Source organism: Carassius auratus, unplaced genomic scaffold, assembly GCF_003368295.1.
Source record: "Carassius auratus strain Wakin unplaced genomic scaffold, ASM336829v1 scaf_tig00027443, whole genome shotgun sequence".
NCBI classification, from domain to species: Eukaryota; Metazoa; Chordata; class Actinopteri; order Cypriniformes; family Cyprinidae; genus Carassius; species Carassius auratus.
The window spans coordinates 18,959-33,276 of NW_020525592.1; the positions used below are offsets into that span (position 1 = coordinate 18,959).

At 35.2% G+C, this 14,318-nt stretch overlaps 1 protein-coding gene and 1 long non-coding RNA gene across 2 annotated transcripts in view; one reads left to right on the forward strand and one right to left on the reverse strand.

Moving 5' to 3' along the window:
* Positions 1-13,500, reverse strand: part of LOC113079216 (junctional adhesion molecule C-like) — a 30,087-nt gene extending 16,587 nt beyond the window's left edge. The window contains exon 1 of the mRNA XM_026251435.1: positions 13,329-13,500. Within this exon, the coding sequence (XP_026107220.1) occupies positions 13,329-13,413 (85 nt within the window). The 5' untranslated portion in view covers positions 13,414-13,500. The remainder of the gene's footprint in view (positions 1-13,328) is intronic.
* LOC113079217 (uncharacterized) lies at positions 6,174-6,650 on the forward strand. The gene is made up of 3 exons (XR_003281668.1): positions 6,174-6,303; positions 6,410-6,495; positions 6,608-6,650. It is a non-coding gene; the product is annotated as an uncharacterized LOC113079217 (long non-coding RNA).
* Positions 13,501-14,318: the final 818 nt, after the last annotated feature.

A 14,318-nucleotide genomic window follows, 5' to 3' on the forward strand; every position in this document is an offset into this window, starting at 1 on the left:
AACTGAGGTAGCACTGCATACATGCATTGGTTGATCCAGATGTGCATGCCTGCCAATGCCTAATGTCCTGACCCGACTGCATGATGCTTATCTGCTTTAAGTCTTTGCTGCCCAGAGAGAATACAAAGTAAACTCACTAATGAGGGTAGTTTTACGAGAGGTAGTATTTCCTCAACTGCTGAAAATATCTCTCACTCAGTCAACTCTATTACCTTCATTTTGGAATCTCAAATTTGGATTCCAGTATATATATTTAACCCCACCCATGATAAGTGTAACACGTCATGTTATGTCTTCTTCTGATAGACAACTGCACTCCATTTTCCTGAAATACGGCAAGCTCAAACATCCAGCATTAAGAGGAAACTTTTCCAAGAATAGGTACATTTTCTACCTCAGATCTGGAGTTTCCATTGCACTGATGGTCTTTGACTTGTGTAAATATTCTCCCTCAACAATAGGATGCTGCCTGTAGACATATGAGGAGTGATCTTGAGTGGGGCTGATATGAAATAAAGCTGCATGGTTGCCCACTTCTGCATGACTGACTCTGAAGCAGAGAATTTATTTCACTGTACATCTGTGGCATTTTCATCGGCTCAAAAATGGAGATTCCAAGTGAAAATTCCACGAATTTGCTCAGAACCATAAGATCATTGTGCTTGTGCTCCCCTTAACTTTAGGGGAGCGTTGGCTATATGGGCCTGCCCTATACTTTCAAGGGGCCAAGCTAAAAAAAAAAGCATTATTTGTGTTACTTCTTGGGCCTTATTTTTGTCATAAATTATTTGTTGTCTCTATTCTTTCTCTACTGCTTTATGTTTTAATATTTCAAGAAGCCACACATCAGTGTTCTCTTTGTTCTTCAGTCCACAGAACTATAAAGTGAAGCTGTAATTTAGGCACCACACAATACGCCCTCAGACAATGTGGCATCCATCCTCTTCTAGTTCAGTGCTTTGAATTTAAAAACAATGAACTGATCCAAATTAGTGCCCAGCATCATGATAAAAACAATTAATACTAGTAAAATAAATGTTATTAAAATATTTAAAAAAAAAAATTGTTAAAATATTTTAGACAACAACAACAAAAACAAAACTGGGTACACAAAAATATATATATAAAAAAAAGCTAAGTGTGGCAAATGATTGAAACAAACTTTCACAGAAGTTAAATTTAAACATCAGCATAATTAGAAATTCTGTGACAAATTAAGCAAATGCCATTGCAGTTCAATACTTCAGAAGACAGTAATGATCATATGAATTTTGATTAGGAAAAAACTGCTATAGCCTATCATTTCTACTATTTATGAGAACATCCCCCAGGCCATGCACACTCCCAGAACTTTGCCAATGAAGAGGTCAAGTACAACAGACACAGACTTTTAATGCTGCACAATAAGGCTAGCACAAACAAAATTATAATCCAGATCCAAAAGTAAAGCTACACCTTTACATTTGTTCTGTATTTGATTTTGCACTCTGTTTTGCGTTGATGTTCCAGAAAACATCAACAACAACAGCATCTTTTCCACTTTGGTTAGTTACAGTAAGATCTTTTAATTACATTCAGCGTTCTGGCATTGTTTCCGTACCTCTGCACATTATTAAGACGTCTTAAGTCTCAGCAAATCTTCTTAAAGGCTACTGACTGATTAGTTTCCTGCAGAAAGCGTCTCATGCCCGCTATCTTAGCGACTCCTTTTAAGGTCATCTTGGTATATGCTGATATGCAGCTGTGATGTAAACATGTAGCCTGTATTGTCTGCTATAGGCTAAATCTCTGAGATAACATGTTCGCCTTGGGACACCTCGAACAAACTGCTATGTATAACCGTCAGATATCAGAAAACAAGCCATGAGCTTTTCGCCATGATACTTAAGCTATAGAATCATAGACAAACATGAATTGCAAAGTATAGTTTTACAATAAATATCACTCAAATTAACATTTTTGATTTCATGGAATGCAAAAGAAGACAATTTTTTTCCAGTACAACAAAAATCAATGGGGTCCAAAACAACTTTGACATTCACTGTATGAACAGAAACAAACAATAAAAAAACATAGATTTTTCAAAATATATTATTATGTATTCTACAGAAGAAAGAACGTCATACCGGTTTGCAGTGACATGGGGGTGGGTAAATGATAACATAACTGTAATTTATTATGTATTTTAATGTAATTTTTTTATCAACTGTAACTCTATCCCTTTAATTTTCATAGTTCTCAGAAATTTGCAACCACTATATTCACAAATGCTCATTTGGTATTCCAGAGCTTTCCTCATTGGCCTACAAGTTGGCGTCATGATCAAACAACTTTATTGTCAGGAAAAGAAATCCTGCTTAACAGCATTCTCCATAAAAGCATTAGCCAAAAACTTATTTTGCCTTTTAAATATACTGTACATACATAGCCTTACATACACAGCTCTGAGCCAACGGGTGGAAAGCCATAATGACAAATATCCCAGGCACGTACCCATGACACACTCTCAGGACATACTAGTTCATTAAAGTTTTGAGGCCACTGGGGGCATCAAACATCCTTTTCAAAACCATTAAGCTTGTATTAAATAGTAACTTATATTCACTCTGATTTTGTCAGACTGCTCTGCGTACAGTCTAGGGGCAGCTATAATGATACTAATCCGACTCAGCTAAAGACTTTGAAGTTTTATCTTAATCTATAAATACAGATGCTCAGATTTAATAGCATTTTGTTAATCAGATGGCATCTTGAAATAAATCTAATTCGCCTATGGCTGTCATAAAAAAGTTCAAGCCCAGCTTTAAGTGTTGCCTGGTTTTATATTCAATCTCATCCCTGTTAACTTAACAAGTAAGTGCGAGAAGCCTTATGAGGTGGCCTTAAGGCCGCCCTGCCAGATGGTCTGAGCGCAATCTGTCAATGCAATCTAAACAGTCGGCTACACACAACACACACAACAAATCTGGTGCTAATGGTGGATTTTAACCCAGAGAGGAGTTACACTGCAAAAAAAGATTCTCATTAAGGTTGCTCTGTTTATGTTGCCTTAACTCATCAACTTCATCATTCTTTAATGCACATTTGAGGCAGTGGATGCACTATTTTCAGAGGTTTTTGCAGCTATTGCTCTTTAAAATATATAGGCTTAAAGGTGCTATGAATGGAAATCATAAAAAATGTATATGAAATAGGCTAGGATAATAGATTTTCTCCTTTCTAGTGAACAGCTGTGCGATCCCAATGAAAAAGTGGGCCGTCGAGCAGGTCATAAATTGTTCTTATGATTGACTGTTTGCAGGTCTGACTTGAGTCATAAAACTGACAAAGAGTAATTCGATGGAGAGATAATAAATCCAATCAGATGAGCTGTTTGTTGATAGAGCTTCTTATCATGTATTGGAGTTTCACATGTATTGGAGCCACACATCATCTCCCACAGTTACTAACCTCAAAAATGAGCTTCTGCTTGTGTGTATTTAGAAATGTGATAATCTGTCAAGCTCATCATATTATTCCCTCAAAACCTCTGCTGGAAGAGTCAACAAATGCTTTTGCAGGTCTTTTTTTATCACCATGCAGAAGTCATCAGCTCTACTGTGAGGTATTCAAATCATTGCCACCAAGGTGAATCATGGGAGTAAGTCTGTTCTATCTGTCAACCTGTGTACACGTGATAGGGAACATCAAATACAAAGTGTGCAAATAGCAGATGTTACAACTGGGAGGAACTCAGTGAAGTTGCCACGCTATATAACCGAGACAAAAATCTTTTATCCAATTGTTTACTGTCCTAAACACATCATTAGATGCAGGGCAGTGGAATTAATAAAAGTTTAGCAGTGCGTTTTTAGAATGCGGCAGACATCGCAAAAGACGTCAGACACAAGCACAACTACATGTTTACATAGAAGATCAATGGAAAAGCATCACAGTGGAATGCAAAAATGCATTCTGTTTTAGCGCCACCTTAGTTTGTATGTGATATAAAACCAAAAGCAAATATCACAGTTAGAATTTCAGTTCTATCCAAACTATTACTGTCGTGTGTTTTTCTGAGCTTATAAACATGGCTTGTTTCCATAGAGAGCGCATTTGATTCCAGCGGCTGTCTATCTGTTTCTGTTTTTAGCTATAATAATTATAATAAATAATAATTCAATCTGAATTCTCTCCGTACGTCAATCAAGTTGATTTGAAAATGAAATTGAAGGGGAAAGAGACTATCTCAGTCTCTGAAATTGGCTAATAATTATTGCATGAAGCCGAGAGTATCCAACTGATCTACATAAAAAAAAAAAAAAAAAACATATGGCAAAGACAAAGCTGAGGAAACTATGTGCACAGACAGTCTTTTCCTTCGGAAGGATATGATAAGATAGAAATCAGTGACAGGAAATGGTCTAAACGGTCTTCAGTATTCAACTCGTCACCCAAACTAGAAATAAACAAAGAAGAACTGTATCTTGACTAAACGAGCAATTGAAAAGGCAATACACAATCATTATTTATCTATTATGATAATTATATGAACATTGCTTATGAAATATTAGTCATGAGAAAGTAAAAAAATCTAATATAATAATAATAAAAAAACATATTTAATTTAAAAGGGAAGATTAAAAAATGACCCAAAATGAATTCCAAATCAAACCTTTTTTTTTCTTCTGTGGAAAAGAACATTTGAAAAATGTTTTACAAAAATTATAAAAAAAATAATGTGTGGCATCAACACTCAACAATATTTTATAATTATAACAACATCTAATGTTCAACCAACAACCTACTGAGTTAAAGAAAATCAATCATTAGTAGCATAAACACAAATTATTTTTAACTTTATTACTCAATAAAATTGGAAGTTGTTACAACAATTCCATTCTGGTCCTGGACCAATTATTCTTCAGTTAAAATCAACACCTAACATTGCACATGCTAAATGCAACTTATTTAACAAGCCAAGTCAATGGAGAAGTAATATATTACCTATCAGTAGAACAATCATTGCTCATATAGGCTAGTGCCAAAGTAGTGTTTACTTTAGTCACCAACAAGCTAACCACATCTTCTGTACAGGGGTACATATAACAAACAAACATAATAACAAAGAGTCATTTTTCCAGCTAAAGTCAGTTCACTGATGATTCAGTAGTCAGTAAACCTGCTCCTTTGCACGAGCTCCAGTATATCCAGCACAGCAGTCAGGAACTATTTTGATCAATGCCCATCTTATACATGGAAGTCTTAATGACATTTAGGGAATGCACATGCTTGCCATTCCTGACCTGCGAATCTGTTAGTTCTAGGCTTTCTCTTCCGCATCTGTCACTGCTTACCAAAAGCTCCAAATTAATAAAAGCAGGATAAGCACAGAAGAAGAAAAAATCATCTTTTATGTTTCTTTCAGAGGCATTTCCGTTTCATAAGAATCCCTCAGAATTCCTTTTAACGTGTATGACTTTGTTTTTAAATCCTGAAAATGCTAAATGTTTCAGACTCAACCGACACTTTTATAATCATCTTCACCTCCTACACATATGAACTGAATGAAATCGCAAGACTTATGTTTGTGGGTGAGCATTCCACATTTGTTCTCAATGCTGATTATCTGTGGTGGGCTGAATAGGACATATTTCAGCTCTGTGACATTGGGGTCCTCCATTCACTCGCACCCACAGCCGCTCAGCTGTTTCTGCATGTTACTCTGGGTTACTCCGGCTGGCTGACCGGACATGTGACATTCTCCTGTTGCTCAAAGACTCAGCATGTTTCATTGCAACACTGGGACCCCCCATCTGGAATTTTTCCCATCACTACACTGTAAAAAATAATTCAGTGGCTTAGTAAATTTCACAAAAATAAAGAGCTATATTTACTTAATAAAATCTTTTGAAATCATTTAAGTGATATTTTGAGTGGGTCAGGTTAAAAATAATAATTAAAAATCCAACAAATAATTTCTCTAAAATTTACATATATTATTTAAGTTTATTTAATGAAAATAAATAAGTATTTAACTAACTAATTATATTTTTAACATACCCTCAATATTTCTGGTGAATTCTAATATAAATATTTGATAATTATTTACTTGTACTGATCTGTTTTAGAAACTAAAATTATTAAGTATTTCCTACCAATTTTCCTAAATAAAGTTCCAGCTTAATAAAAAACGGTTTAAATAAATTAAGTAAATTTCGCGGCTAAAGTGATCACGTGTGCAGCTCCGCAGGAAAAAAAAATCTGCTTTCCTCAGCAGAGACGTCGACTAACCATACTCCTCACAACTCCTGGTTAAGTAAGGTTAGTCAGCTAATCCTACTTACGTTTGTAACACTTTATTATAAAGTTAATAATTATTAAGCATTTCCTAACAATTGTCTTTGTATTTTACGTCATCTTCAACAAGTTTCGTAACTTAATCGAGGTCACCTGAAGGACGGCGTTCCTGAGTTTCCTCAGCAACGGCAAGACCCGCACTCCTCTCATATCGGGGTACGTTATGTAATTTAGCCAGCTTAAACTAAATATGTTTGTGATGTTTAATTAAGAAGTTAATTATTAAGGATTTCCTAACAATTGTGTTTGTATTTTGCGACATCTTAAGAAGTTTAACGAGTTTCGCGGCTCAAGCAAGAGGCACCTGTCACTGAAGGACTGCTTTTCTCAGCAACGACGTGAACAGCATTACTCGAATTTCCTGTAAGTAGTCATTTTATAACGATGTATATTTGCAATACTTTATTCAAAAGTTGATTAAACATTGACCGTGTGTACGTGTACATAACAGTGTAGTTTTCTAAGTTAGTTAGTGGGGCAGCGATATGTATGTTAGGGTTTTTTTTTTTGGAGTGGATTAACTTTCGTACTATTTGGATCACCGTTTAACCGCCATTTGAAAGTCTAACGATAAGTGTACCGTGGTCCAGCAACTATAACTATACATGCCCAATGGAAAACGATTTTGTACAGGTTCCCCTTTGGGGTCAGTGGCTTGTCAAAAGGGAACACATCATTTATGAACTTTCAAATGACATTCTGTCTTGTAAAAAGCTGTCACGTTGTTGTAAAACATCATAATTACTACATGAACTCAAGTATGAGCTCTTAAATAACCACTAAAAATACGCCATGCAAAAGTATTTAAAATGGCGTGGACATAACATAGACTGGTGCGTTTTAATCAGCTCCCACTATAGGGAGTCAGCCAGTTTAAGGCCTGCTCCGTTGTAAAATCATTCTAGTGCACTGAAACCTAGATCACATACAATATCGGTCAAAAGTTTGAAAACAGTAAGCTTTTTAATGTTTCTAAAATAAGTTTCTTAAGCTCATTAAGCTTGCATTTATTTAAAAAAAAAAATAATGCAGAAAAAACAACCGTCTATTATCCCCCCCTACCCTCTATGGCTATTTGGCTGGTAATTTTTTTAGGGTTACTCGCCAGACTGATATAATATTTATACACACACACACACACACACACACACACACACACATATATATATATACACATACATACATACATATATACATTAAAGCCGAATTTTCATTCCATTACTCCAGTCACCGCAGCTGTTTCAAAACAAATCCAGACCTGGTGGGTATTGAAGGACAGCGGAGGCTGGGGGAGGGGTACATTGTTTTAATTTTAATTAAAGTAATATTTTTGTTCCCTGAAACAGATCAGTTTAATTTTGCATCCTTAAATAGTTTGATAGAAATTTCACAAATATATTATGTGTATTATAAATAAACAATTTGTTAGTCAAATACTAAATTGTTTTAGTGGAAAAAAAAGATAAAATATAACTGTACATTTTAGATAAAATTAACTGTTGTATTTTTAGTCAATTATTATGTTTACATTTATGTATTTGGCAGACGCTTTTATCCAAAGCAACTACATTGCATTTCAAGGTACACATTTACAATCTTATAATATTCAGAGATTTTATTAAGTTCATAAAGTTAAATATTATTGTAATATTTACTAAGCCACAGAATTATTTAGAGGGTTAAGGGTTGAGTGTGAGGGTTAATGCAATGCATATTTTTTTTCAAGTAGTGCAATTAAACAAGCTTTTTTGTTTCAAAACCATTAGTCATTTTACTTAAATATTAAACATGTTTATAAAGAAATTGGTTGAAATAATGCGGACCTCAATAAAAGCCTATAGCATTGATTTAAAGCATAGAAGCTCACAGTTAGTCTCTTTTCATTTTTATTTTAGGTTTATTGTTAAAAATAAATGTCCCTATGTAGAAAATTAACCTGTCCTCTTGTTAAGAAGAATGCTGTTAATTTTTGCAACTCCTCCCCCTAGTAAACTTTGTTTGAGATTTTACCTATCATACGGTCCAACAGAATGTTTGCTTCTTCAGGTGCTATTTGTTTTGTGTATTTATCGCTTTCTTGTAACATTCAGGTTTGAATGTTAGCTCTAACCAGTTATCTTTAAAATTTGCCTGTAGGGTTCAGCTGATCTACCCGTCTTCGTACACGCAGAGTTGGCAGAGGAGGTCATAAAAATCTACATCCTTCGGGACAATGATGGGGCAGTCAGCGATGTAGGAGTTGTGATTGAGGGCATCACTGTCCTCCGCAGTCTTGGGAATCTCAGCAGAGCCTGCTGCTATCTTTTGGGAGTCACGTATGCATTGGATTTGAGATATCCCAAGACCCACAAATACAGGTCCTTCTCAAAAAATTAGCTTATTGTGACAAAGTTCATTATTTTCCATAATGTAATGATAAAAATTAAACTTTCATATATTTTAGATTCATTGCACACCAACTGAAATATTTCAGGTCTTTTATTGATTTAATACTGATGATTTTGGCATACAGCTCATGAAAACCCCAAATTCTCAAAACATTAGCAAATTTCATCCGACCAATAAAAGAAAAGTGTTTTTAATACAAAAAAAAGTCAACCTTTAAATAATTATGTTCAGTTATGCACTCAATACTTCGGGAATCCGTTTGCAGAAATGACTGCTTCAATGCAGTGTGGCATGGAGGCAATCAGCCTGTGGCACTGCTGAGGTGTTATGGAGGCCCAGGATGCTTCGATAGCAGCCTTAAGCTCATCCAGAGTGTTGGGTCTTGCGTCTCTCAACTTTCTCTTCACAATATCCCACAGATTCTTTATGGGGTTCAGGTCAGGAGAGTTGGCAGGCCAATTGAGCACAGTAATACCATGGTCAGTAAACCATTTACCAGTGGTTTTGGCATTGTGAGCAGGTGCCAGGTCGTGCTGAAAAACGAAATCTTCATCTCCATAAAGCTTTTCAGCAGATGGAAGCATGAAGTGCTCCAAAATCTCCTGATAGCTAGCTGCATTGACCCTGTCCTTGATAAAACACAGTGGACCAACACCAGCAGCTGACATGGCACCCCAGACCATCACTGACTGTGGGTACTTGACACTGGACTTCAGGCATTTTGGCATTTCCTTCTCCTCGGTCTTCCTCCAGACTCTGGCACCTTGATTTCCGAATGACATCCAAAATTTGCTTTATGCTATATTTTAATGCTATATGCCAAAATCATCACTATTAAAACAATAAAAGACCTGAAATATTTCAGTTGTTGTGCAATGAATCAAAAATATATGAAAGTTTAATTTTTATCAATACATTATGGAAAATAATGAACTTTTATCATAATATAACAATTTTTTGAGAAGGACCTGTACTCACTTGAGTTGTTCCAAAAACTGTTTCTTGAGCTGGATCCTCCAAAACTCTCTGTTAATGTTCAGAGGTTAAAAAATTATCTTCTTGCACAGTAGTGGTTCATGATAATCCCACAGAATGGGTATTCCTGATGGAAGTGTTTTTGTTATCGGATTAATTCTGTTGAAGGGATAGTTCACTCAAAAAGATGATGTTGTCATAATTTACTCTCCCTCAATTTGTCCCAAATCTGTACGAGTTTCTTTCTTCTGTTGAACACAAAAGATATTTTAAGTGAAGTGACGTGACATTCAGCCAAGTATTAAAGAGTGTTGGTTAACGCAGTTAAAGGTTGCCATTGACTTTGCATAGTAGCCTTTTTTTTTTTTTTTTTCTACCATGGAAGTCAATGGCAACTTTCAACTGTCTGTTAACCAACATTCATTAAAATATCTTTTGTGTTCAACAGAAGAAAGAAACTCTACAGGTTTGGGACAACTTGAGGGCGAGTACATTATGACAACATCATCTTTTTGGGTGAACTATCCCTTTAATATTGATGTAAGTGTTGCTTTTTTTTATGGTTTAATGAGTGGTAATGAGTGTGACTGCAAATGGCTGGTATGCACCAGGAACAAAGAAAGATGTCATTTCTCTTACGGCTATCATATTTTACATGTAATCTACTTGAATACTAAGATGGATGAAATGTTTCATAAGGTTTAATCATTTCCCTTATGGCTGCTTTACAGTTTTTAATTTTTGCAATCTACTGGAATATTAAAATGGATAAAATGTTTCAAAGGTTGATTTTAGACTTTGTCTGATGTTTAATTGATAAATAAATGTTTAATAAAAAATGTGTTTCTTTCTTTATTTGGTTTTATTATATTAATTGTAAATGGTGTAAAAAAAAGTGAATGCAACATTTTGATAATTTATAGTCCAATATTAAGTTAAATTCACTTTTACATGTAGTAAACATAGCACATTTGTTTGGTTAAATTTCATCCAATATTTCAATTATATCTACTCAATATTTTTTGTTTATTTTACATAGAATTACAGTTGTGGTGTTTTATAATTTTGATTATATCTAATTAATTTTATTTCTCATATAAAGTTATTCAGTTATTCAGATTTACTTAATTTTTTTACTTACAATTACTCAATTTAAACAGTACATTTCATTGATTTCACAGCTTTAAAATTTACTCAATTTTTTTGAGTGTAAAAATGTTTCACCAAAAAAATTGAGTAAATAATAGTTAAACTTTTTACAGTGTATACAGTGATGATAAACTACCTTTAGGAACACAAGATGCTGTTTACAACATACTTTTCTTATGTGGTACCTTACAACTAAAACTAAAGCACATATGGAAGGGCAACGTGTCTTTGTCCATAAAAGCCCTGGGTGAAGAACACAGAGAACAGCTATCTTTTCTGTGCATATTTCTCTCTGTCGCTTACTGAACACATCAGAAATGTCAGTTTGTAACTGACAGACATGCCCAGAAGGTCCAGCATGCTTTTCATGAACCCCCAGAAAGCCATTTGCTAGGAAGCAGCGGGTGGAAGAGAAAGCACACTCAGCCTTCTATGGACAAGCTATGACTTTCACTATTTTTCACTATTTTAAGCTGTATTTAATCTGAAATACTAACAGAACAGATAATTATCAGCATTTTTATAGGCCACATAATGGCGAAAAGGTTTTATTGTTATACGAAACCATGTTTTTCCAAAGTCTGGAGCGTCTGCTGTGGACTTAAATGGAAGGCTACCACTCGTCCAAGTGTTCATCCAAAATGTGTCATCTCAACCTTTGTACTATTCCTGAATCTGTTTTATCCTGTCCACTAAAGCATAACTTGGCACCAAAAGTGTTGGCAAACGACACGGGAGAGTTTCCACTGTACAAATACACTCCAGAGACTAGACACGGGCTTTTAAACATATAAGGTATAACAAAACAAACCACAGAGAAACAGCTTTTGGCAAAGACTTTCGATTGTTCTGTTAATGAGGAGACTTAAACTACTCATACTCAACTTTAATCCAAACTGCATTACACAGATTAAAATTCCAAGGAACTCATAGATTTGTGCTTAAAATTGCTTAAAATCACACTCCACATTAGCTGCAATGTATTTACATAAAAAAATGTGCGATGACAGCGAGAGTAATGTGTGCCATTGTCCTGCTAACATCTGCATCTCCTTCTGTTAAGAGTGTCTCACAGATGGACATCCATTATGTACGCAGATGAAAGGAAGGGGACGGTGAGGCATGCATATGTGGCAGTGCAAAGGGAACTGTACTGTAATGTAAAGGATTACCTTTTTAATTTACAGTCAGATAAATATTTATAGATTTAAGTGACTGCTGAATTTGCCAAATCTAATTGCAAAACTGATTTTAAACATTGTTCTCCTTTTCATAAATGAATTAACAAATAAATGAGGGGAAATCAGGGTTTACATAAAATATGAAATTGTAAATTTTAGAGTAGCCTATGTACAACACAAAACAGACTTACCAGCAGTATTGTTGTTTAGTCTGCAAATAAACCCAACAGCACATGGGCCGTTTACAAGAGCCTTAACAAAAAAGTCAAATATACAACTTTTATTTCAAACAAAAGAGAGGTAAATAGAAAAACTACATAGGCTATGTACCGACGAGTGAAACGAGTTCAACAAACTGTCAATATGAATGATTCACAGCAGCAAAGCTATACTGATTATTTTCAGTCCAGTCTTCTGACTGAATTTAATTAAGCTACTGGTCGAGACTAAAGCCTGTGATTAAATTTCAACCGACTTTTCAAAATATGCGGGACACAAAATATGCCATTTTTTTTTATTATTTTCCCGAGCCCTAAACTTAAGGCTGGAGTATTTTGCGTGCTGAAGGCAATATGACGCAAATGCAGAAATCAAAGCGCGTGCTACGGCTACAGCGTGGCGCCTGATCCCCTCTCGCGAACACTTCAGGCAGAAAACCGTTATCTCGCAATAAACATGCCCCGCTTCCACTCAAACAGTTTGTAATCGTTAACACTCAAAACTAACGAACTCATGACCCTTCTGAAAAGGCAAAATAAAAAAAAAAAAACATCAAAACACCACTCAGTCCTGATTTGTTCATATCATTTCAAAAACTTCTAAAGCGTGAACAAAGAACTCAGCCGAACGATTCAACAAAACGACACGAGGACAGCTTTCTATGCGTGTTTTATGGGATTATAAAGGATGTGCTTTAAAAAAATCTAATCTAATATTCCAGTGAACAACTCATGAAACATAGAATAAGGAATTTAGAGGTGTGCGGATTATTTCTGGACAGTCGGACAATCACTCTGAGCGGGATGCGAGTCTTCAGCTCGCGAGGAGAAACATTCCAGCGCGAAACAACCACAGCACGCCACTTCCAACGGAAAACGTTACTTTTATCCCACTTTGGATTCAACAGTCACATCTAACAACTCATCTAAAGGAGCTAATGGCTTAGCTCAATAGTTTAGTTGGCTTAAAGAGACGAGCACTTCTGTGAAACAGGATGTTCACTCAAACACATTTCAAGAACTTTGATACATTTTGGCAAACACCAGAAAGTATAAAAGTGAGGGGATGCGTACTCACACTGCATGGAAAGGAGAAGCAGAACGCAAGCCAGTGGTGTTAACGCCATCTTGGAGTCGATGAAATGTTCAGTTTGCCTGTACATGCGCAAAGTCAGAGGCTTTAGGAGAGGATGGAGAGGGCTCGAGTCATACTCGAGCTCACCGACCGAAGTGTGTTTGTGAGAGAGAGGCACGTCGACCTATTGTGTTGGGTTTCCATGACTACAAACAGCATCGTCCTCATGAATATTCAGGCTTTTTTTTAAGGGATTGGTCAGTGAAGTTGAGCCAGTTCCGATTGGAACGTCATGTTTTTGAAGAGTTTACAATTTATTTCTGAGAGTCACTGCCGCTCAACATCATGACAGACTGTCTGAGGATGTATATGGATGGATCAGGGACGTTTCTACAAACTTTGAAACTTTATATCACACTTATCGATATGACTTTCCATATTTCCAGTCTAGTTTCTCATTATTTTATTATATTTCACAGAGACACGGGCCAAGAGAATTTATAATCAAATAGGCTACAGCAATATCTACCTTTGTAAAAATTAAAATAAAAAAAAAGAAGATTTATTATGGACTATTAATGAAATAAAGTGTACATTTAAGTGTACTTGATGAGAACCCACTTTCATGAATTTATTATTATTATTATTTCGATACATTTAAATTCACATAAAAAATTTTATACTTTGTAATACTTTCAAATTGATGTTAGACAAAGTGATTATAGTGAGGTTGAAGACAAACGCAGTGTATTTATATCTTGATGTTCTGTTTTTTATATACCAGTCAAGACCACTCACATCTGATGTCACAATTGTTTCACAAGCAATATAAATAAATAATACAAATTAATAAACAAAAATTACATTTACAGAAAAAAAAGAAACAAGATTATAAGAATCATATGGACATTTATTACGTATTTATTTCCACACATTCTCTACTTACTAGGCCTACTCCTTGTTGCAAACTCCAAAAACTAAATTATTAACTTT